Here is a 24,760-nt window from a genome sequence, read left to right on the forward strand (position 1 = left end):
GAGAGAAAAACATCAATGTGTGGTTGTCTTTCATGCGCCCTGTACTGGGGACCTGGCCCGCAACCCAGGCATGTGCCCTAGACTGGGAATTGAACCAGCAACCCTTTTGATTTGCAGGCGGGCACTCAACCACTGATCCACACCAGCCAGGGCTTGTATACTCATTTCTGTGTATTTATTTATTCATGGAGTAGTGTCTGGAAATATGTTTTAAAAGGAGTTATCTCTAGTGGACAGATTTAGAGATTTCCTTCCTTGTTGATAGCCCATACTGGGAGCCAAGGCAATGATGTTAAAATTTATCCCTTTTAGTGATTTTTATATATTAATCATTTTTAAGAATTTTTAATATTTGTTAACAATAATGATGGTTCTTGAATTTCATTCCTAGTTGTTTTTATGTTACTGAGCCTGTGGGACGTGAAGATCACTTTTGGTTTTTTGACTATACTAGCCTCGAATATTTCAGTGTTTTAATTATGCCCTTAGCTTACGTTTCTTTTCTTTCTTTCTTTTTTTTTTTAATTGTTATTCAAGTACAGTTGTCTCCATTTTCCCCCCACCACCCCTCCCCACCCCACACATCCCCACCTCCTACCCTTGTTCCTACCCCACTTTGGCTTCATCCATGTGTCCTTCATATATGTTCCTTGATGACCCTTTCCTCCCCCACCTGTTATCCCCTTTCCCTTCCTTCTAGTTACTGTCAGTTTGTTATTTATTTCAATCTCTCGGGTTATATTTTGCTTGCTTGTTTGTTTTGTTGATTAGGTTCCGTTTATAGGGGAAATCATATGGTATTTGTCTTTCACCACCTGGCTTATTCATTTAGCATAATGCTCTCCAGTTCCATTCATGCTGTTGCGAGGGGTAAGCACTGCTTTCTTTCTGCTGCATAGTATTCCACTGTGTAAATGTACCACAGATTTTTGATCCACTCATTACTAATGGGCACTTAAGTTGCTTCCAGCACTTGGCTATTGTAAATTGTGCTGCTATGAGCATTGGGGTGCATAGGTCCTTTTGGACTGGTGTTTCAGGATTCTTAGGGTATAATCTCCAGAAAGGGAATTGCTGGGTCACAAATCAGTTCCATTTTTAGTTTTCTGAGGAAATTCCATACTGTTCTCCATAGTGGTTGCACCAGTCTGCAATCCCACCAACAGTGCACTAGGGTTCCCTTTTCTCCTTTAGCTTATGTTTTATTAGCATCTCTACCTTAGCTTATATGTTTAAGGATAGGAGCTGTATTTGTTCAAGCTTTATCATATATCACCTGATATAGCATGTCCTGGAATTAAACATCTTTTTTTAAATCCTTAAATGTGAAATATATTTCTACAACATTGTGTAACAAATCATTTTCTACTCTATTCAGGTGTAGAGTTTGGTGCTCGAATGATAACTATTGATGGGAAACAAATAAAACTTCAGATATGGGATACGGTAAGTATAGCAAACATACATTGTGTGACCTCAATAAAGTTTTTTTTTATAAAGTACAATGTATGTTTTTGTTTCCATGTTATTTTATACCTGTTACAGTTTGTTAAACACTTAACACCTATAGCCAGGAGATGGAATGTTGTTCCAGAGAAGATTAGTTTCTCTTATGCAGTGTTTTCAACAGGTGTACCCTGTCTATTAGATGTTGGTGAACATATCTGAGTGAATGCTAAGGCTGTGGTCTAAACATAAATATTACAGAAACTATGCTTTTAAGAAAAACAAGCATTATGTCTGAAGTTATACATGTGAAGTAAAATATGAATGTCAATATCTTAGAGTCTTGATTGGACAGTTTATTAACTTGTTTCAAAAATTTGATTTAGTCTCAACCACTTGAAGCCACCTTGCTTTAAGTCCTAATTCTATCATTTATGTTCATTGAGTGTCTATTATATACGCTGTAATTATTTTTTAACTTTTTATTGAATTTATTGCTGACATCGGTTAATAAAATTGTATAGATTTTGCCCTGACTGGTGTAGCTCAGTGGGTTGGGTGTCATCCTGCAAACCTAAAGGATGCCAGTTCAGTTTTCCATCAGGGCACATTCCTGGGTTGCAGGCCAGGTCCCCAGTTGGGGCATGCAATTGGCAAGTGATTGATGTTTCTCTCCCTCTTCGTCTCCCTCCCACCCCTCTCTCTGAAAATAAGTAAATAAAATCTTTCTTTAAAAAATTATTTTAAAAGCATATAGGTTTTAAGTATATAGTTCTATAATATGTCATCTATATATTGTCTTGTGTTCACCATCCCAAAGTCAAGTCTCCTTCCATTACCATTTATCCTCCCTTTACCCCCTTCTACCTTCCCGCAACCCCTTTTTCATTCTGGTAATCACTATACTATTGTCTGTGTCTGAAGGGTTTTTTTTTCCTCCTTGCTTAATCCCTTCACCTTTTTCACCCAGCCCTCCCAGCCTTTCCCCTCTGACAGCTGTCAGTCTATTCTCTGTGTCTATGAGTCTGTTTCTGTTATGTTAGATTATTTTATTAGATTCCACATATGAGTGAAATCATTTGGTACTTGCCTTTCTCCAACTGGCTTATTTTACTTAGCATAATACTATCCAGGTGCATCCACACTCTCACAAAAAGTAAGATTTTCTTCATTGTGGCTAAGTAGTATTCCATTGTCTAAACATAACAGCTTTTTTGTCCACTCATTTACTGATGGGCACTTGGACTGCTTTCAAATCTTTGCTGTTGTAAATAATGCTTCAACAAATGTTGGGGTGCATATATTCTTTCAAAATAGTGTTTTGGGTTTCTTTGGACATATTCCCAGGAGTAGAATCACTGGGTCTTAAAGCAGTTTCATTTTTAATTGTTTGAGGTAACTCCACACTGCTTCTCACGCTGGCTGCATCAATCCTGCATTCCCACCAGCTGTGCATGAGGGTTTCCTGTTCTCCACATCCTCACCAACACTTGCTTGTTAATTTATTGATGATGGCCATTCTGACAGGTGTGAGATGGTATCTCATTGTGGTTTTAATTTGCATTTATCTGATGATCAGTGACATTGAGCATCTTTTCATATGTCTGTTGGCCATCTGTATGTCCTCTTGGAGAACTATTTAGGTCCTTTCCCGTTTTTTAATTGGGTTGTTTTTAGTATTGAGTTGTATTTTCTTTATAAATTTTGGATATTAACCCCTTATAAGATGTATCATTGGCAAATATGTTCTCTCATTCAGTGGGTTGTCTTTTCATTTTGTTGATGGTTTCCTTTGCTGTGCAAAACCTTTTTAGTTTGATGTAGCTTCGTTTGTTTATTTTTTCTTTTGTTTCCCTTGCCTGAGGCTATGTATCAGGAAAAAGTATTACTACAAGAAATGTACAAGATTTTACTGCCTGTGTTTTCTTCTAGGATTTTTATGGTTTCGAGTCTAACATTTAAATCTTTAATCTGGTTTATTTTCTGTATGGTGTAAGAAGGTGATCTAGTTTCTTTCATGTATCTGTCCATCTATTCAACACCATTTATTGAATAGACTATCTACCCTACTGTATGTTTTTGCCTCCTTTTCAAATATTAATTGACCACAAAGGTATGGGTTTATTTCTGGGCTCTCTATTCTGTTCCATTGATGTACATGTCTGTTTTTATGCCCATACCATGCTGTTTAATTAAATATGGCCTTGTAGTATAGTTTGATATCAGGTAGCATTATTCCCCCAACTTTATTCTTTTTCAGGTTACCGTGATTATTCAGGGTCTTCTGTGGTTACATAAAATTTTTTTGAATTCTTGTTCTAGTTCTGTGAAATATGTCATTGGAATCTTGAATGGAATTATGTTGAATATATGGATTGCTTTGTGTAGTATGGACATTTTAATGATTCTAATTTTTCCTATCCATGAAAATGAATATATTTCCACTTGTATCTTCTTCAGTTTCTTTCTTCATTGTCTTACAATTTTTCAAGCACAGGTCTTTTACTTCCTTGGTTAAATTTATCCCTAGGTATTTTTTTATGCATTTGTAAATGGGATTGTTTTCTTTGTTTCCTTTTGCAATAGTTGACTATTGATGTAGAAAAATGCAGCTGATTTCTGGGTATTTATTTCGTATCCTGCTACTTAACTGAATTCATTTATCAGTTCTAGTAGTTTTTTGATGGAATCTTTAGGGTGTTCTATATAGAGTATCATGTCATCTGCCATGCTATATAATTTTTAATGGCAATCTGTCATCTCAACCACAGAACATAAATTGAGTTACTATTTTCTATATTCTCCCATTTTAGATGCATAAAAGAGAAGTTACTTTGTTATATACAGTGGATGTCTTTAAGGTAGCAGTTCTCAAATTTTGGGGTCTCAGAATCCCTTTATACCCCTTTATATCCCGTTAAAAATTAGGAGGACACCAAAGAACCTTTACTTATGTGGCTTATAACTATCAATATTTATCATTAAAAACTAAAACTGTAAAACTTATTAAATATTCCATTATTAATTCATTTTTAGAAATAACCATAATAAACTTATTATATATTGGGATAAACAGTGCAATTTTTATGGAAATTAACTGTGTTTTTCCAGCCTGCCTCAATAAAACTTACACTTTTCTAGTGAGAAAGTGTTTCATTTTGTTACATTTTGAAAAATCTCTGCACTGTCTTTTTTACATACCTGTTTCTGTATTGAGTCTTATGTGTGTCGTTTAATTGAAGTATATGAATAAAATACAACTTCATACAAATACATTGTTGAGAAATGGAGGACCTCATGGACCCTTAAAAATTCTCAGGGTTGTCCAAGAGTCATAGGGTCACACTTTGAGAAAACTGCTTTGGGGCAATTAGGGCTTAATCCTTTTGGGGTTTTTGTTTGTTTGTTTGTTTTTGAACTATTTCTTTTTTAAAAGATATCATTTTATTTATATTTTTAGAGAGAGGAGAAGGGAAGGAGAAAGAGAGGGAGAGAAACATCAATGTGTGGTTGCCTTTTGTGCCACCCCCACTGGGGACCTGGCTCACAACCCAGGCATGTACCCTGACTGGGAATTGAACTGGAAACCCTTTGTTTCACAGGCTGGCACTCAGTCCACTCAGCCATACCAGCCAGGGCAGGACTTAATCCTTCATGGAACCCCAGTTGAGAAAAAAAAAAAGTTCTCTTTATGAATGACAAAGCATATTATGTAAACTAGAAAATGAAATATAAACTATGGGGAATTTTACCATCTTATACCCTTTCTTTTTTTCTCTACTCACGTTTAGTTTCTCACCTGTCACCTATAATAGCTAATGAAGGAAGGGACCTTGGAGAATATTGTCTCACAGGCTGGATTCCCAGGAAGAGCAAATGAGTTGCTAAGGGTCATTATGAGACCTAGCTTTGCTAATGCTTCTTGTGTATCACGTCATTGTCCCTGAAATGAAAAACACTAAATCTCTGGCTTGCATTGTCCCAAAGCGATACATTGGACTCTGGGTTTTTATGGTTCTTATCACCTCTTTCTCAGTGAAGGTTTATGATTTCAGTGTTTTGTAGGGACTTCCTCCCGGAGCCTATAACATATCATAACTTTTTTATTTATATTCTCTCAGGTAACATGATTTCAAAATTACACTGTGGAGAGGAAAAAAATAGGCAAATTCCCTCCTTTTCCTAGAGATTTAGAATTAATGATCTGTGGTCAAAAAGAAGTGTTTTATACTTCTGCATTAAAAGAGGTTCTTTTTTTGAAAACTGATTGTTTCACCTAAACTAGGTTGCTTTTTCAACTAATAAACTTAATGTAACATACATCTTTCAGTGTAATGCAGTGTGAACCAGACTACTTGATATCCTTTAATACATGTTTCATGCCTTATTTTTGCCATAAATACTTACTTTGTTTGAAATACTTTTTTCTCCTTTCCACTTAAGACCAGCTCAGATGTCAACTCTCATGGAGCCTTTCAGATCCCGATGGGATAGCCAATTCCCCTGTAATATTTTACGAATATTTCTGTTACAGTTTTCATTGTGTTCTTGTCATAGTTTTTTGTTCAAGTATCTAACCTCAGGATAAGCATCATGAAGAAAAGTTATCTTATTCAACTTTGTATCTTATTCTTGGTTTAAGGAATAATACAGTGTTTGGTAAATTTTATTGAATGACTGAATAAAGCACCTCATTCTGTCTAAGCAGCTTGTAGAAGTTTTGGATGTGTTCAAGAAGTAGCATCTACTAAAAGGCGAGATTGATACAGCAATGAAAATTACGGATGTTTCAGGCACAAACTGCCGTATTAGTTTATTCTAGTTTGTTCAGTTGTTCTCTCCTTAAGATGTTCCCTTAAATAATTGCCCTCCCTTCCCTGGGCTTTTTGAGACTTGAATAAGTCATTCATTTCCCAGTTATTTCTTTGGCAGGTTAACTGGCCATCTCTTCTTTTGATAGAAGCCTTTGTTTTTTCTTAGCAGAGGAGTAAATTGTTTTATACTGTAGTCATCTTTCAAAAGAAATCTGTAATATGCTGGACAACATGAAAAGGGAGAACAAAAAAGAACCCCTGATCACATTTCCTCTAGAAGAGGTGGTTTTCTTTCCTCTGTGTCTGAAAGGGAGAGACTGTGATGCCTTCGAAGCCATCATGACCCCCTGCCCCTGAAAGAATTCGAAGGCTTCCAAATGGTGGTTGCTAGGACCCAGTGACCTGTTCCAGAATTTAAGGAATGGTCAAAAACATCTAACTTACTACTTTTAAAAGTTTGGGGGGGTTTTGGGGGTTTTGTTGTCGTTGTTGTTGTTTGAGGCTCTCCACCTGATAGGCTTTCCTCTTGTTGTCACTGGCTTTCTTACTTTCATACCTAATTCTCAGAACTCTTCAATATTTGTTGTGTGGCACACAGTAAGGTTGATTCTGAACTCAATCTGTGTCTGAGTGGAACAGTTTTCCATATTGTCATTTTGTAGTGTGTCCACACATTGGATAGTAGGCTGCATTTTTAGTAAGGATTGTGTCTGTTACTGGCCTAAGACATTTATAAAACTATTCTAGAGTCCTTTAGGGGAAATTTTGCCACTGTTATGGTTAATTTAATCAGCCTTAAAGAAATGATTCTTTCCCCCAATAACTAAGTCTCAATATCTTATTATATTTGTCATCCATTGTATATCCATTCTCATTTACAAAACTAAAGGAGTTTTCCTTGAAAATATCCACATTCACCATGTTTGCTTTCTTTTGAAAATAGTAAGTCCAGTTACCAGCAGATACCCTCTGGAGGCCTTGCTGGAAGCAGTGATAACAATATTTCAGCGCCTCCCTTATAGCTCTTTCCTTTGTCTTTATCTCTTTTTATCAGAAGTCAAATGTGTGGTATTCTTTGTCTCTCACAGTAAGTCAATGAAGAAATATAAGCTACACCCAGTCCCTATTCATTAACTGCTGGCAAAAGGGCATAAGAAGTCCATTCTCACTCTGAGACCCTCATCTAGCCTTTACCCACTTCCTTTTTCTCTTCATTCTTGTTTTGCTTTTTGTCACTTTTTCAGTTGCCTTCCTAGCATATCCCAGTAAATCTCATTCTCCCCCATAATGTGGATGTTTTAAGTCCATATGTCTGCTCAATTTCCCTAAAAATACTTTTATTTTAGATGTACAACTATTTTGATAATCAAGAGTTAGTGAAACTATAAAAAATCATATGAAATATAGATGTTAAATAAGTATCTTTTTTAGCAAATCACAGGCTTTTTTTTTCTCAACCCTTTATAAAATATGTCAGTTTATACCCAACCCCTCACTCCCAAAAGTGAACAATTTTATGTATTAGTGGAGCAGTAAGAATGGATGGCTAGAATTCAGTGGGGCTAGGTTAAGAGCCTGGAACCAAGCACTGGGAAACAATCCTGCCTCGTCACTCCTGTCTGCTACTACGCACCCAACCTCAGGAGTTGAGAGGCTTTTGGAGGTCCAACTCTTTGCCTTCTTCGGTAGCTGTTCGTCAGCCTTTTCTTGAGCAACCACAGGGACAGGAAGCTATCCTAGACATTGCGTTCTACTCATGTTTACTTCCCACCTAGGGTCTATTTTCTCTTAAGTGGCAGCATTAAAGAATCTGATGTCGGCAGTCCCATCCTCTGAGTCTTGACAGCCCTTGCTTTTCTCAAGATCTGCTTGTGTTTCTGTAGGAGACTCTTAGATGGCCCAGAATATTGGCCCATGTTGAACTTTTTCTCCATCCTTGCTTTAGACACTGAGGCAGCCTAAAAGTCACTTTGATTCTAACTGTGTCACTGTTGTCCAGAACAGAAGTCTTGCTCCTGCATGTAGATTTCAGTGCATGAAATTTTTAATATCCTCAGTGACAGCAGTTTTTGATCACTAGTCTAGATTTTTTAGTCTATTTAGTGAAGTACCTGACATTTCATGCTTGAGTACTGGACAACTTACTTGGCTACTTAGAAATCCCCCCCTTTTTTTGTTTTCGTTTTGGTTCTCAGCTAGGTTTTGATAACCATAATCATTAGATAAATGTCTAACAATGAAAGTTCGAGGTATTACTGTAACATTGATTCTCACAAATCTTAATTTTCTAATTTTATTGGCTCTTCAGGATCAATCAAGGTAACATTTTAGTGCCTGCTATAAATATATTTGAGTATTCTGTTATGCTCTCTGTCAAGAACTAAAGAGGAAAAAAGATAAGCATTTCAACAGTGTTTTGGTTTTATCTAGTCAGTAGTATTAGAACTACCGTATCTTGCCATGTATAATGCGCACTTTTTGCCAAAATCTTTGAGGGAAAAATAAGGATGTGCAGTATATATGGGTAATATTAATTCTGTATCTATACAAATGTCTTTAATTCTTTTATTTATGCTTATATGTTAAATGTGTAACTCTAGATAGCAATATTGATATCCATATGCAAACTAATACCTTGGAATATGATCATTGGTTTTGTTTCTTAAATATACCGGTAAATAAATAATTGAATTTAAAAATTAAAACAAAAAAAAATTTTTTCATGAAGATGTGGGCCCAAAACGTTAGTAGTGCAAGAGCACATTATACGCAGCAAAATACAGTAAATGATCACATGAAAGTGCCTTTGGATTTGAGAGGAGAAAAAGGATAACTGTGGGCTGTGGTGAACAAGCTTGTGGGCTTTGTGAGAGATTTAGGAGGTTATCAAAGGGAATAGAAAATGGGTAGGTAGAGGGGAAGAGCAAATGGGTTTTTTTAGTCAAAAAGGTAAACATACAAAAACAGGAATAATCAAAATATAGGCAGGATATCAGACAAAAGGAATAGCTCTATCAACAAGACTTCCTAAGAAGATAAATTCTGAAAAAAACAAATAGAGAACTAATTCCTAAGAGCTTCAGGGTATTTAGAGATTTTTAAGCAGTAACTTAATATATATAAAGATGTATGTTATGGATATAACAGGAGAGAGAGAAGTTAAGTTGCCAGCCTAGTTACTACAAAAGTTGTTATCAACAGAATGACTCCGGCACATGAGGAAGCCAATTTGGGGAAATCTTTATATGGCAATTAGAAGTAAATATTAAAGGTATGGGGCAAAGAGTCTAGTTTATTTGATTTATCAAACCTTACATGAAAAATTAAGGTCTGTAAGGCCTCTTTTTTTTTCTTTTATGTTCTGTGTCTCTGGTTTTAATCCCAGGCATCACTAAAAATGTAGCTTGCCCATTATCTCTTAAAGCTGATTTGTTCTTTTCTACTTGGTTGATGTCTGGGTACCTTTGCTGTTGTTTTACAGAAATAAACAGCTATATTGTCCACTCTGGCTACCACGTTTTTCTGGTGCTGTTCACTTAGCCAGTCATCTTCATTTCATTAAATGCATTTTTCTTTACACCTTTAGCTTATATTTGCAATCCCTTACTACAAAGAATTCTATATCCTTTTCCATTTCAGTCCTCTAAAATCTCTTTATCCCTACACTGTAGTGCAGAGGATGAAAAATACATCTCTGTTTCATAAGATGACATTGCTTTTTTATTTAAAACACTATAGGTCAATCACAGTTTGAACAACCTATAGTCAGATGAATCATACTAAAACACTTATTTGAGCAGATTATTTCAAGGCTACCAGTACCATTAACAAAAAGATGAGTGTGGGATGTTTTTCCTGAAAGTCAGTTTTCAAGAATTTAATAACTATTCTGTGTACTGATCGTTGCTGATTATGTAGAGATTTTAAGATGCATAATTACATTCGTAGTCCTCACTTGGAATGTGTTTATTGGGGGGGGGGGGTGTTTGATTTTTACAATGGTAGGCATACTGTAGATTCAGTGGGCTCAGTATAAAGTGAAGCATTATGTATGTTATTTCCGTATTGCAACACGTTTGTTCTTGGTAAAATAATTTGGGAGGAATGTGAATGGTATACACTTGTATAAGTGTGCTTTTCTCCTTTTCCTATATTTCCCCTTTTACTATTTCTTATGTGGGCTGTAAACACTGAAGTTTTAGCCCTGTAGTGCTGCACAGAATGTCCCAACAAGATGGTTTTAAAGGACTTTCACTGTGCTCATTGTTTAGGCATGGCAGATACAAGAGCTCTAAACCTGATTTTTATTTTAAACTAATAAAACATTATTTTTGTGTTATTTATTACAGACTTCTTTCTATGTAATTCACAGTGAAACAGAGCTCTTAAAAATTGAATCCTTAGTTTTCCCATGTTAAGCACTTAAGGGAAAAACTCCCATAATACTTGCATTTTGAACTTGAATTTGAAAAACTTGTTTTGAAAGATACATCCCAGTAAATTGTATTAACATAACTTTAATTAATGTCATACTTCCAACTAGTAGCATCTAGTGTTTTAGCCTCAATCTGTGTGAAATGAGTTGACTGTTTTTTCTGGCCCTTTTACATGTGGCTTTCTCAGTATCTAATTTGGCATGACATTATTTTAAGTGCCAGAATTGCTCAGGAGTTAACCAAGAGATGATCTAATCTTCTTTTCTACATAGAAGTTATTTTTACTAAATCTTAGCATGCTAGGATTTACTGATGTCCACTTACTTAGGTGGGATGCAGTACTGACCATTTTGTGTACTTGACTGAGACACCAGGATTTATTCTTTCACTCAACATGCTTTTTCTGTCTATTGTGTGCCAGACCTGGTGCTAGGCGCTGAGGATGGGAGCATGGGAAAGAGGGAGTGTAATGGGAGCACTGAGAACAAGGAAGTATAGAGGGTTGAGTGTTAGAACGGCAGAACCTGAGCTCTGTGTGTGTGTGTTCTGAGAGTAAGAAAGGCTTAATATTTGCATTGGAAAATCAATTCAGAACATGCAAACATGAATATGTTTCAAGAAGTTAGTAGATTTTGAATACAAAAATTGTGGAAACCATGTTTACTCAATATACATGCTTTTTTTTTTTCAAAAATAGAAAAGTAATGAAAAATTAAAAAGTATTTTCGATAAAAACTGTCTCAGTTTCAAACTTAAAGGCAATAGGCATATCCCTCACCAGCCTTTTTTAAAAAACAGAACATTAGTGCCACCAGTAAAAGAGAAATTAACTGATTTTGCATAATCTATGAAGTCTGTTTTCACAAGTGGATATAAAGATGACTTTTACATCCTGTTGCCTTCTGACAGCGTTATATATCAAATACAGAGAAAATTGATTAAGTGTGGAGGAAAATTATACAAATTAAATTCAGAACCATTTTCTGTTTTTCATAATAAAATGATTGCTCAAAGAATTCCATCTGATGACTGTTGAAAGCTCACTGCAGTTTATGATATAACTGATAAAATCTGCATCCTTGGCCTTCCAACAACCTTTACACCAGCAGATGGTGGGCGTAAAGATGTCATTCATCATTTATTTACAATGGACTTTATTTATTCTAGTGTCAACAGCTGCCCCAGGGAGTGGGTTATTGAATTCAAATGTGAGGCTCTGGGTTATTTGCTTCCTTTCAAATTTGTCTTCAGAGCTTAGTTGCTAGGAGTCCATTCTGTGCTCTAATAATGATTCATGTATTGTGAAGCCATTCAGTAAATTGGGTTGTCAGGGATTGCCAAAAAAGGTTTAGAGGTCTTGGGGTGGGGTGGGGGGGTGTTGGTTGTATGTGCATCTGGTTGTCTGGTTGACTTGAGCAGTAGTGGTTATTATGTGACTTTTTCCTAAGGTTGGTGAAGTTAGGTTTACTTCTTTTCCTTTATGCACTCATTCCCTACCTGCCCGTATTCTGCATATGAATAATAAGGAAAAGAAGAGGACAGTTTATTAAAGGAAACTCTCACCCTTTTCTTTCTGCACAGGCAGGGCAAGAGTCCTTTCGTTCCATCACAAGGTCATACTACAGAGGTGCAGCCGGGGCTTTACTAGTATATGACATTACAAGGTAAGAACTTAGAAATTTTTCAGTTCAGTGGTCAATGCAGAGAATTTCTCTAAATAAATACAGGTACTAGTAATGAAAATATACCTTTGCCTTTATGTCCTCGCTGTTTCCCTTTAAAGCTTGTGTATCTTGAATTAAAATTATTTTCTTACAAGTACCCTCAAGTTGATCAGTTTGGTGATATTATTTATACATTGGGATTTACCACAGTACTATTACTTGTAATTTCTAAATTGAACTGTAATCAGTGGACTCTAAATCCAGACACTGTACTTGATATCTGTTTTCATTACATAAGTGGCAATGGCTAAAAGTAGTTATCTTTAATAGAATACATACTGTTCATTGTACACTGCTAGGGGAAATCCTTTGACAATAGTAATCAAATTATCGTTTATGTTTAGGAGAGATACATTCAACCACTTGACAACCTGGTTAGAAGATGCCCGCCAGCATTCTAATTCCAACATGGTCATTATGCTTATTGGAAATAAGAGGTAAAAATAATTTAAAACTTTTTTGCATTAATTATGAAGACTGGATAGCTGTTTATGTGATACCTGTTAAGGTGCTTATTTTATAAATTTGTCCAAATATAAGTTACTAGTTTCTTAAATTATAAAATTTTGAAAATCCTAAGGTGTTTCATTTGGTTTTTAAAAGATAGATAGTAAACTTTGTTAGAAATTATTATTATTTCAAATAGTTTTTGTTGGAATGTATACTTTAAAGAATTATCTGAAAGTTTTACCTGATTAGTAATTTAAAATAAAGCCCACTGATTTATTCTAAGGCTTTATATTGGTGTCATAATTAATGTTGTTTTTTAATCTCATTTTATTTTACATTTGTACAGAGCTTTATCTGCAGTGAATTTCCTTGTGCTCTATGTTTAAAAAGATAGTACACGGGAAAACACGTTCTTCCCCATAGTTTCTATAAACTTGCAAAAGTGTGGGAAAATTACCATTAGTTTTAGTAGAAATTTTTCTTTAGGTTTATAAAATAGTGTTAAAAGGTAATGTTTTTAGAAAGGTAAAATCATGACTCTTATATGATAATGAACACATGTCAAAGCTTTTATTTATCTCATTAACTAATGAGGGAACCAGTAAGATATTACAGTAGATTTAAAAGAGAACTCAGAATACCATATTTATAGTCACATAAGGAATACTGAAATGAAATTACAAACGGATAACAAAAATAAATAGTATCCATAGGATGATCATTGTACTCCATGGGGTGCAGCCTGCATGTCTATGGACCATAGTTATTTGCATTACTGTCTATTTTCCAGGAGTTAATTTTTGTCTCTGTAGTCTTTGAAAATTTGTGGGATGCAGTTAAAGTAGTGCTTAGAGGGGGGTTATAGCACTAAACACTTTTATTAAGAAAAAATTTGAAATTGTAACCTAAACTTTAATATTAAAACTAGAAAGATAAGAGCACATTAAACCCAAGGTTTAGCAAAAAAGGAGGTAATATGAAAACCAATGAAACCAAAAGTTAGTTCTTGAGAAGATAAAATAGATACAGATCAGGGAAAAAATAAGACACATGACCAATATCAGAAATTAAAGAACGATACCACTACAGATTTTTCAGACATTACAGGGATAGTAAGAGAATGTTGTAAATGGAGTAAATGGATTGGGGAGATGTTGGCCAAAGGATATAAACTTGTTATTAGAAGGTGAATGAGTTCTGGGAACCTAATGCACAGCATTGCGATTTTGGTTACTAGTACTGTATTACATACCTCAGAGTTGCCAAGAGACTAGATCTTAAGTGTTCTTAGCACAGAATGGAATAATTGGGTGATATGATGGAGGTGTTGGCTAATGCTGTGTTGGTAATTGTATTGTGTTATGTGGGTATGTCAGATCAACAGGTTGTACACCTTAAATGTGTTAGATCTCAATAAAAAATAAATGATCCCTAAACAATTTTTTAAAACTTATTTTCACAACTGATTCCTGAACTCTGAGCTATAGATACCTTGGTTTTCCTAAGATAGTTATCTTTCTCATCTTTAGTCCTTAAGCCCCCCTTCCCCCCCCCAAAAAAAACCCTAAACAAATGGAGAGGTAGACTGTGTTTATGGGTAGAAAAACTACATATTTTCAAAATGGCAGTTCCTCCAAAATTGATTTAAAGATTCATTGTAATCCCAGTCAAAATTCATCAGACTTTTGGTAGGAGGTAGAAATTGACAAGCTGATTTTAAAATTTATGTGAAAATACAAAATTGGAGGGTTCATTGGTTTCACTAACACTGATTTCAAAATATACTATAATCAGTTTAGTCTGATAATGGCATACATAGCATAAATCAGGGAACGGAGTGAGAAGTGCAGAAGTAGATATATCCATATGTATACGGTCAATTTATTTTTTTAACAAAGGTGCCAAGGTAGTTCAGTGTGGGAAAGGTTAATCTTTTCATCAAATGATGTTGGAACAGTTGAACAGCCATGTGCAAAGGAAATGAACCTTGACCCTTACCTCACACCATATATGAAAATTTACTGAAAGTGGATCATAGACCTATATGTAAGAGCTAAAAGTATTTTTAAAATTCTAGAAGAAAACAAAATTTTAGTTTCTCCAATATTGCCAAATATTTCTTAAATAGCCCAGAAAGAAAACATTAAGGGGGGTGAGGGTAAAGTATAATCAATCAATTATACTTCAACAGAATTTAAAGTCCTGCTTTTCAAACAACAGTTCCAAGATGAAAAGACAAGCTATAGACTAGGAGAAAATATATGCAGAGCATATATCCAAGAAAAGACTGGAATCTAGAGTAAATGTAGAATTCTTACAATTCATTAATTAAAAAGATATCCCAGTTTTGGAGTTTTTTTGAAAGATTTTATTTATTTTTAGAGAGAGGGGAAAGGAGGAAAAAGAGAGGGAGAGACATATCAGTGTGTGGTTGCCTCTCATATGCCCGCCCACTGGGGACCTGGCCCACACAACCCAGGCATATCCCCTGATGGGGCATCGAACTGGTGACCCTGTGGTTCTCAGGCCAGCGCTCAATCCACTGAGCCACACTACCAAGGTGATAATCCCAGTTTTTTTAAATGAGCAAAAGATCTGAGCAGCACTTCCTTAAAGAATATATACAAGTGGCAGGTAAGCACATGAAAAAAGCACATGAGTGAAATCCAGATTAAAACCATAGTGATATACCATTGTATACTTAGTGAAATGGCTGAACTGAAAAAAAGATGAACAAAAATGTAGAAGCAATTGCATTCATACAGGTGGTGGGGATGTAAAATGATAAAACTTTGTAAAGCAATTGGATAGTTCCTTTAGAAAGTAAATATGCATCTTGCATACCACCTAGCCATTTCACTCCTGGGTGTTTACCCAAGAAAAATATGCTTCATATGTCCACACAAAAAAAATCATACACAAGTTTTCATAGCAGCTTTATTTGTAATGACCCCAGACTGGCAACAACCCACATTTTAATTAACTGGTAAATGAATAAATTGTGCTACAGCCATACAGTGAATACCACTCAGGAATAGAGAGGAATGTGCTATTGGTATATACAACAAAGTAGATGAATCTGAAAATGATTGTGCTGAGTGAAAAACAGACAAAAAGACAGTGTGTGTTCCCATTTATATAAGATACTAGAAAATGCAGACTAATCTATAGTGGCCAGTAGCAGATCATTAGTTGCCTGGGGTACAGGGGGAGGAAATGATGTATGGAGTATGAAGAAACATTAGGGATGGCTTCACAGGCATATGCACATGTATCAAATTCATCAGATTTTCTATCAAATGTATAGTTTCTTTTATGTCACTTATGCTGTAAAAAAATAAGGTAGTAAATGACATTATACTGTATAGATTTCATTTTAGGAAGTATTATTTTAATAGAAGTTTAGGTTTGCTGTTAAGAGAAAATACCTAAGCAATACTTTCATTGTAACAGGCTAACTTTTGATTACTTGGTGTGTATGTATTATTTTGGCTTTTACTCAAGGGCTTTCTTGCTTATCCTTTCCTCATTTAAATCACCTCACTAAACCATTTAAGAGTAAGGCTATTGGAAGGAAGTTGTAATCTTTGTAATATGGAAGTATTCATCCTATAATTCGATGGTGATGTGTGACATAATAGAATATTTGTAGAAGGAATTGAATTTTCATATCTTTATCTCCAGTGTTTTCCTTGTGTCTGCAACATAGTGGGTGGCAACCTACTGGTGGCTTCAGTTTGGTTGCTGTCTGTGTAGAGCTTATAGTCCAGATGTCAAAAGGAAAAGCAAAGTATAGTATATACCAGAGGTGTTTCTAATGATGGTGGATGGGGTAACCCTTATAATTAGGGGTATTGTAGCTGTGGAAAGTTATTTTAGGGAAGAAGCTAGAAGAAAGGAAAAGAGAATATATGACATGCAAAGAATGAATGGGAATGAACAGAGATGAATGAGGTGATTATTATTAGATGAGGTGAATTGGGGTAGACATGGAAACAGGGAATAAGCAATTTTTGAATTAGATGCATTAAGCACTAGGGAGCCAGTGAAGAGATTGGAGAAGGGTGCTGACCTAGTCAGAGTGACAGATAACACAGACTTTTCTTACTATGGCATTTTAAATTGGTTGTATAAGAAATAGGAAGCAAAATCTACAAAGATGAAAGTTTTAAATATTTTAAAGAATTATCATACAAATCTTAAACCAAAGGGGGAGCATAGTAAGAGAATTATTTAGGAAAGAAAGATTGAAGTAGTGAAAGCAATTTAAACAGAGTTAATGGAGATGAAAAGTCAAAGACAACAATATGATTTCATGCCTGGAAAACTGAGGAAATGACCAAAGGAGAGTAAGAACAGAAACATCATGAGTAGTGAAGTATTGCTTCCGTTTCTTTGAACAATTCCTCAAATGTCCAAGTTCTTAACCCTCTGCCAAGATAATATTTCAAGTTGCAAATATATCAGATACTAGTAGTGGAAAACTGGGAATAACTTTATCCCCCAAGTAAGAGATTGTTTAAATAAAACATGCCACATGTATAAAATGGGATGGCAGGTAGTTAAGGGAAAAGTGTTTTCTTGAGGACTTTGTGTAATTTAAAGCTGATTTTTCTCTTAAGAATGATAATTGGATAAAGGGTCAAGAGCACATCCCACCTGTTTTTATTATTTATCTATTTATCCTCACCCAAGGACATTTTTTCATTGCATTTAGAGAGAGGAAGGAAGAGAGAGAAATATTGAGGGGGTGTCCAGAGCGGGGACTGAACCCACAACCTAGGCATGTGCCCTGACTGGGAATCAAACCCTGAAACCTTTGGGTTATGACAACATTACAACCAACTGAGCCACACCGGTCAGGGTCATTTCCCCATACCCTTGCCTTAATTCCTGCTAGAGTATAAGCTCCATGAGTTGGTTGGCAGGGGATGAACTTTTGTCTATTTTGTTGAGTGGTCTGTCCCCACATCCAAGCAGGAGTTTGACCCACAGGAAGCCATCATATTATAATTGGATAAATTATCCTTGCCTATTTATGCTTTAATACTTGCAAACTTAGTTTGCCTGCTTTTTATGTTCTCATCTTACCACTAATATTTTATAGCCCGGCTACATAAATTACCAGCATGGCATATACTTACCACTCCCTTTATAGTATTTTATATCAAACTTTCTTTCCAACATTTCAGATTTTTAGGAGTCTGTTTTCAACACTTGTTCCACTGAATGAATGCTTACATGGCATTTAATAAATTAAAATATCTCTAAAGTCTAACTACTGTGAAAGTTACAAAACAATCATCGAATCACTCACAGAAATTTCAATCACAGGAACAGCAGTGACTGATAATGACTGATTTGGCAACTTTGTAAAAATAATTGATAGCTTATTCAGGCAACAGACTTTGAAGTTATGAAATTCCTTCTGAATTTTGGAAAGTTGAAACATTGATATTACTTAATGTTAGGTGGGTGAGACTTTAACATTTTTGTTTTGTTTGTATTATTCCTAATTTGTGTAATTTAGATTTATATGAAATACAACCAATTTTTACTCTGCACTCAGTAGAAATAATATTGTAAAAGACTGCAAAATGAAATGGGAAAATGGTCCGCAATTTAGTAAATGAAAAGCAGCAAATTATAATGAATAGTGGGTATGCGTATATTCTGATGAGGCAAAACAAAATCAATAATACAGAATTATATTCACCAAGATGTTAATTACTTGTGGAAAGTGAATGGGTAGTTTTTTCCTTTGCATTTTTCCTAATTTGACAAAAGTTCTCCAATAAATCAATTGTCAGAAAAATAACCATTACAAAATGTTTTAATGATACAGTATAGCACCATGGTCTGGATAGAATCACTTTCCCAGCTCTTCCTAGAGTGTGAAGCTGGATGCTTTACTTAACCCTTTTGTGTCTCAATTTCCTGATCTGTCAAGTGAATTAAATGAAATTGTAAATAACTATGTTGATGGAGAATTAAAAATTGTTGCATTTGTTCAATAGAATATAATACAGCAGAAAAAATTAAGAAACTAGACCTACATGGCATTATGTAGATAAATCTGAAAAACGTAATATTGACTAAAATTAACAAGTTATAGAACAACAGTTACATCTGAATTTTTTTTAAACGTGCAAAAAAACCACTTCTGTTTATGGCTGTAAACATGAATATAAATGTAAAAGCACCATGAGAATGAATGAGATCAGGAAGACAGGCACACAGGAGGCAGTTCAGCTGTGTAAGTACTTATTTCTTAACAGAAAAACCAATAAAGTTGATAAAATAATACATGTCATGGCTAGATGAATTGCATGGCTATTATTTTATTCTCCATCCTATTCTATATGCATACAATATTTTATAATAAAGTTTAAAATTTTTACAACAAAACACACTTGAAGGAGACTGTTACTGTCCCCCACTACCAATATAAAAATGAGTATATCTGGCTGGTGTAGCTCAGTGGATTGAGTGTGAGCTGCGAACCAAAGTGTCGCAGGTTCGATTCCCAGTCAGGGTACATGCCTGGGTTGCAGGCCATGCCCCACCGCAACCGCACATTGATGTTTCTCTCTCTCTCTCTCTCTCTCTCCCTCCCTTCCCTCTCTAAAAAATAAATAAATAAAATCTTTTTTAAAAGTTTATTTAAAAAATTAGTATATCACACTTTTGTTACAGATTTGTAGCTTATAGTTTTGTTTCTCTTTCTCTTTTTATATTACCACTTTTTTCTTATTACTGGGAATTAAGCCAACTTGGATTAATAATCTAATTTTTTAGTGCTTTCGATTTTATTAAATAATTTCCTTTAGCTGCTGAGAATTGTATGACTTATTTTTTAATCACATTCTTAGAAAGTTAGTCTGACCGAAGGATGAGGAAACTAGTGTAGTTCTGCCCTCTCAAATTACTACTTTGAGTAAAATGGTTCCTCCTTTGGGAATCCACAATATTCAGAGGCAAGGTATTGGGCTAGATGTTCCCATTAGGTTTCTCCTAGTTTTGGCATTGTAGGACTGTAATTCACAATATTCTGTTGGATTGTTAATTCTTTGAAACTAAGCATTGTGTTCTAAACACATTGACCCTCATAATACCCAGCATAAGGCAGTGGACTATTATGTGTTAAAAATTAACTGAAAGAATGGTCTGTACACTGTGAATCTCTTGATATATTTTTTACAGATGCCTCCATTTGTCATCTGTTGGTGAGTAACATGGTTCTTTCCTATGTTTAGTGATTTAGAATCTAGAAGAGAAGTAAAAAAGGAAGAAGGTGAAGCTTTTGCACGAGAACATGGACTTATCTTCATGGAAACTTCTGCTAAGACGGCTTCAAATGTAGAAGAGGTAGATGAGAGACCCTTTTAAATGTTTATCATCTTTTTACTTAATAGAATTGTATTATATACTTTAATATTCATTTGGTGGTATATCTTCCATAAGCTTTTTAATTACTGGTGATCTTTGAATATCATAAAGTAGGAAACATTCTTTCCTTTGAAATGCCTTGTAACCTTCATCTTATATCACACTCCTGAATTATATTGAGTCTTCTCTTGAACCCAAAGTGCTCTAACACATCTTTATACACATTTTCCCTAAAATATTCTTTAGGTTGCATGAGAGGAATAAAAAGGATGATGTTTGGAAATGTTTCCAGACACTGAACTTTTGTAGCTTATTTATAGCCATTTCTGATGAAATAAGTATTTTATATTACTGCCATGTACTATTATACAAAATGTGGAAATTCTGCCATCTTTAGTAGATAAAATTTGCAGTATCTCTATTATTTCCATTAATCAACTTAACTGTTGAAAATTCTCTGAAAACATCATGTTCTTTACTGTAAATGTTTGAGTATGGCATTAATATTACAGTACATAGATGAGTAGAAAGTTAATCTTCCATAAGGTGAATATATTGCTAGACTCTGTTTAAGGAAAAAAACAAAACAAATGAGACTGAAAAATTAGTAACTTGCCCAGAATAATCCTATAATTCCGCCTTTCTGGGTAAGAATCTTAAGAGCAATTGCAGACAGGGATTCTAAAAAAACAAATGATTGAAGAATCTCATTATTCTAAGGATAGCAGAGGATGAGGTCATAGGCAGCAGATAGCACTACGACTGTGACATAGTAAACAGTGAGTAAATATTTATTAAGAATGATACTTGGTCTTCTAATTAACCCTTGAACCCAGAAATTGACTGTAGTCATTAAACAGCATGGGTATTCACTGAACATTTTTTTCTTAGGTAAGATATTATACTTATCTATACTTGATGAGATTCTCTGTGATTGTCCTTAGTGCATTTCTTATAGGCACCAATTAATGCTATACTGTTATTGCCAGTAATTTCCATGTGATAACATACAGGAGCAGCGTTTCACTTCACACAGCAAACCCAGAGAGAAAACTGTTCCATCTGTTTTTCACCTTATAGTATACATGTAAACCTGCCTACTTCAGAGAGGGACTTGTTTATTATAGGTGTTATATTTGAATCCATATGGACCAACATGTGGGGTGTCAAGGCATCTGACACATATTAGCGATTATTAACAATGGACTTTTGTTGTTGATTTTGTGAACTATACATTAGTATAGTTCACAGTTTTGTCTGCCTTTTAATAAAGTACCGTATTGTGAAGTCAGATAACAAGGCATTGACTATTGGAAAGTAATCCTCAATTTCTAGTTCTGTCTCTAATGCCTTTGTGTTCATTTTTCTTACTCTCTTAACCAGTAATTGTAGGTATGTCTATGCAAGTAACATTTCTGTTGTCATTTAAATGAAATACAGGTGCCTTTCACTTTCAAAAGTTTGTGATACACCACTTTGCTTTTACTGTACTAGTGTAGGTTTTTGGTAAAAGTAAAGTGGTGTAAGGCAAACTTTCAGAAAGTAGAGGTGATACCCTTCACTTTATGCCATTTCAGCTTAGAAAAAATTTATAGGAACACGTTACTTTCATATAGTGGTGGAAACCTGGTTATTCCATTAATATTTTAGTAGCATGAGTTACAAACTTTCTGTATCTGAGGTTAATAATAAAAATAATAGGTTAAATTTGATCTAGGCAGGAATTCTCCATACTCATGAAAGAATAGCATTTTATTTAATCATGTAAATTACTTTTCCCAGAAGCTGGTGATTTAAGAAATAATTTTTTAAGTTTTATTTTTAAAGGATTCATAGACAAGCATTACATAATATAATCATTCATGAGATTTTATCTAAAAGCTAAAAATATTTCATGATAAAGTATTTTAAGAAGGTAGAAGACCATTCTGTGACTCAAAAAGGATGAGAGCAAACCTGAATCTCTTTACATGACTTAGGAACTTGGTGAACATGAAAATAATAACCAAAGACTTCTGCTTCTGGGAAGATGGACTAGACTTACTTTCACCTATTCCTGCTAAGTCCAAAACTCTGAACATAATATAAAAAACAATTATAAGAAGACTCCGAATGATGGAGAGAAGACAGGTGACCAGCTAGACACCCAGGGACCTGAGAAAAGACACAGCAGTAATTTCCCTTTGGTTTTCTTTTTGCCTCATATACCTCAGATTGGGTGCTAGAGAAACTGGCAATCTAGAAAGGCTAACAGGTGCAGGGGGAGAAAAAGCTCATTCTGTAGCCAAAGGACTAGGCAAGTCACGGCCTAGCAAGACAGAAAGCTTTTGGAAAGTAACTGCTCTACTACAGACAAACATCACAGAAGAAAAATTGAGCCCTGCTTTCACAGTAGGTTGACTGTGATGAGGTTCTTCTACACTCATTTCCGTATGGGAACAGTGTCAAAGGAAGCCAGATAAATAAAGCATAGGTATGAATAAGATCTAGGGTCTTATAAAACAGTATCCAAAGTGTCATGGTTTCAGTAAAGTCACTCTTCATACCTAGAACCAGGAAGATCTCAAACTGGATGAAAAAATCTATTCAGTAGATGCTAACAGCAAGATGTCAGATGTTAGAATTTTCTCACAAAGATTTTTTTAGACAACCATTATAAAAATGCCTCAACAAATAATTAGGAACATGCTTGAAACACATGAAAAATGGTCTCAGCAGAAGAAATACAAGGTCAAAAGAAGAACCAGATAGAAACTTTAGAAGTGAAAAATATAACTAAAATTAGGGAAAAAAAACAATGGATGGATGAGATCAGCAGAATGAAGGGGACAGAGGAAAAAAATAGTGAACTGGGTGGTGGAGCAATGGAAACCACTCAAGTGTACATTATAGGGAGAAAACAGATGGAAAAAAAATGAACAGTACCTCAGAGACCTGTGCGACAGTAGCAAAAGCTCTCATATTGTGTTATCAGAATTTTAGAAAAAGAAACATGACCCTGAGAAAGAACTCAAAGTAAAAATGACTGAAAACTTCCCAAATGTGGCAGAAGACATAAACCTTCAGATTCAAGAAGCTAAACCAAATCCAAACAGGGTAAAACCACACAAGTCAGCACCAAGACATACTTTTGTTCAGAGTCAAATCTCTGAAAGTTAAAGACAAAGTAAATATCTTGAAACAACACCATAACACCATACCACATTGAATGATGGCAGATTTGTCATTAGAAGATACATAGGCAAGAAGGAAATAACATTTTTTAAGAGCTCAAAGAAAAGGAGACATAGGTAGACAAGATGGAGGCATAGGTAGACACACTGTGCCTCCTCGCACAACCAAGATAGGGACAACAATTTAGAAACAGAATAACAACCAGAACTGACAGAAAATTGAACTGTATAGAAGTCGGACAACCAAGAAGTTAAAATAAACACGTTCATTCAGACTGGTAGGAGGGGCGGAATTGGGCAGCTGGGTGGAGAGGGGTCTCAAGACACAAAGAGCATTGGGACCAGGCGCATAAGATGGCAGCGGGTGGACCCTGGGTGCACAAGCGGCTGGCAAACCCCGACCGAGGGGTGGCAATCAGCACACCCCTCGAGGCAGCGATTGTGAAGCAAGGCACTTCGCGCAACCCAGGATCCCAGCACCGGGAAATAGAGCCTCGGGGCACTGATTGAAAACACCTGTGGAAGTTGAGGTGCAGGGAGAGACCCCCGTCTCATGGGAGAAGTCGTTGGAAGACCCACAGGGGAAGACCCACAAATCCACCCACATGGGAACTGGCACCAGAGGGGCCCAGTTTGCTCGGGGGAAGTGGTGGAAGGGACTGAGGTCTGACAGAGAACGGAGCAAGCACCATTGTTCCCTCTCAGAACCCGCCCCCACATACAGCGTCACAACCCAGTGAGTGGGGTGCCCTGCCCTGGTGAACACCTAAGGCTCCACCCATCATATGTAACAGGAACAACCAGACCAAAGGAAAAAAAAAAGATGGTTCAAACAGAATTGAAAGCCCCAAAGCCAGTACTTTTAAGTGAGCGAGAGATAGCCAACCTATCAGATGCACAGTTCAAAGCACTGGTGATCAGGATACTCACAGAATTGGTTGAATTTGGTCACAAATTAGATGAAAAAATGAAGGCTACAATAAGTGAAATGAAAAAAATGCACAGGGAACCAATAGTAATGGAATGAAAGCTGGATCTAACATCAATGAAGTGGACCAGAAGGAAGAAAGAAACATCCCACCAGAAAAGAATGAAGAAATAAGAATTCAAAAAAACGAGGAGAGGCTTACGAACCTCCAGGACACCTTTAAACATTCTGACATCAGAATCATAGAGGTGCCAGAAGGAGAAAAGGAGGAGCAAGAAATTGAAAACTTATTTGAAAAAATAATGAAGGAGAAGTTCCCCAATCTGGCAAAGGAAATAGACTCCCAGAAAGACCAGGATGCTCAGAGAGTCCCAAAGAAGTAGGACCCAAGGAAGAACAC

General features: G+C 35.6%; 1 protein-coding gene across 1 annotated transcript in view; it reads left to right on the top strand.

The window, feature by feature from the left end:
• Positions 1–24,760, top strand: part of RAB2A (RAB2A, member RAS oncogene family) — an 89,767-nt gene that overhangs the window by 42,442 nt on the left and 22,565 nt on the right. The window contains exons 3-6 of the mRNA XM_028533633.2: positions 1,379–1,446; positions 12,278–12,360; positions 12,765–12,857; positions 20,127–20,238. Of these exons, the coding sequence (XP_028389434.1) occupies positions 1,379–1,446; positions 12,278–12,360; positions 12,765–12,857; positions 20,127–20,238 (356 nt within the window). The remainder of the gene's footprint in view (positions 1–1,378; positions 1,447–12,277; positions 12,361–12,764; positions 12,858–20,126; positions 20,239–24,760) is intronic.

This window comes from Phyllostomus discolor, chromosome 7 (genome assembly GCF_004126475.2).
Source record: "Phyllostomus discolor isolate MPI-MPIP mPhyDis1 chromosome 7, mPhyDis1.pri.v3, whole genome shotgun sequence".
In the NCBI taxonomy this organism is placed as follows: Eukaryota; Metazoa; Chordata; class Mammalia; order Chiroptera; family Phyllostomidae; genus Phyllostomus; species Phyllostomus discolor.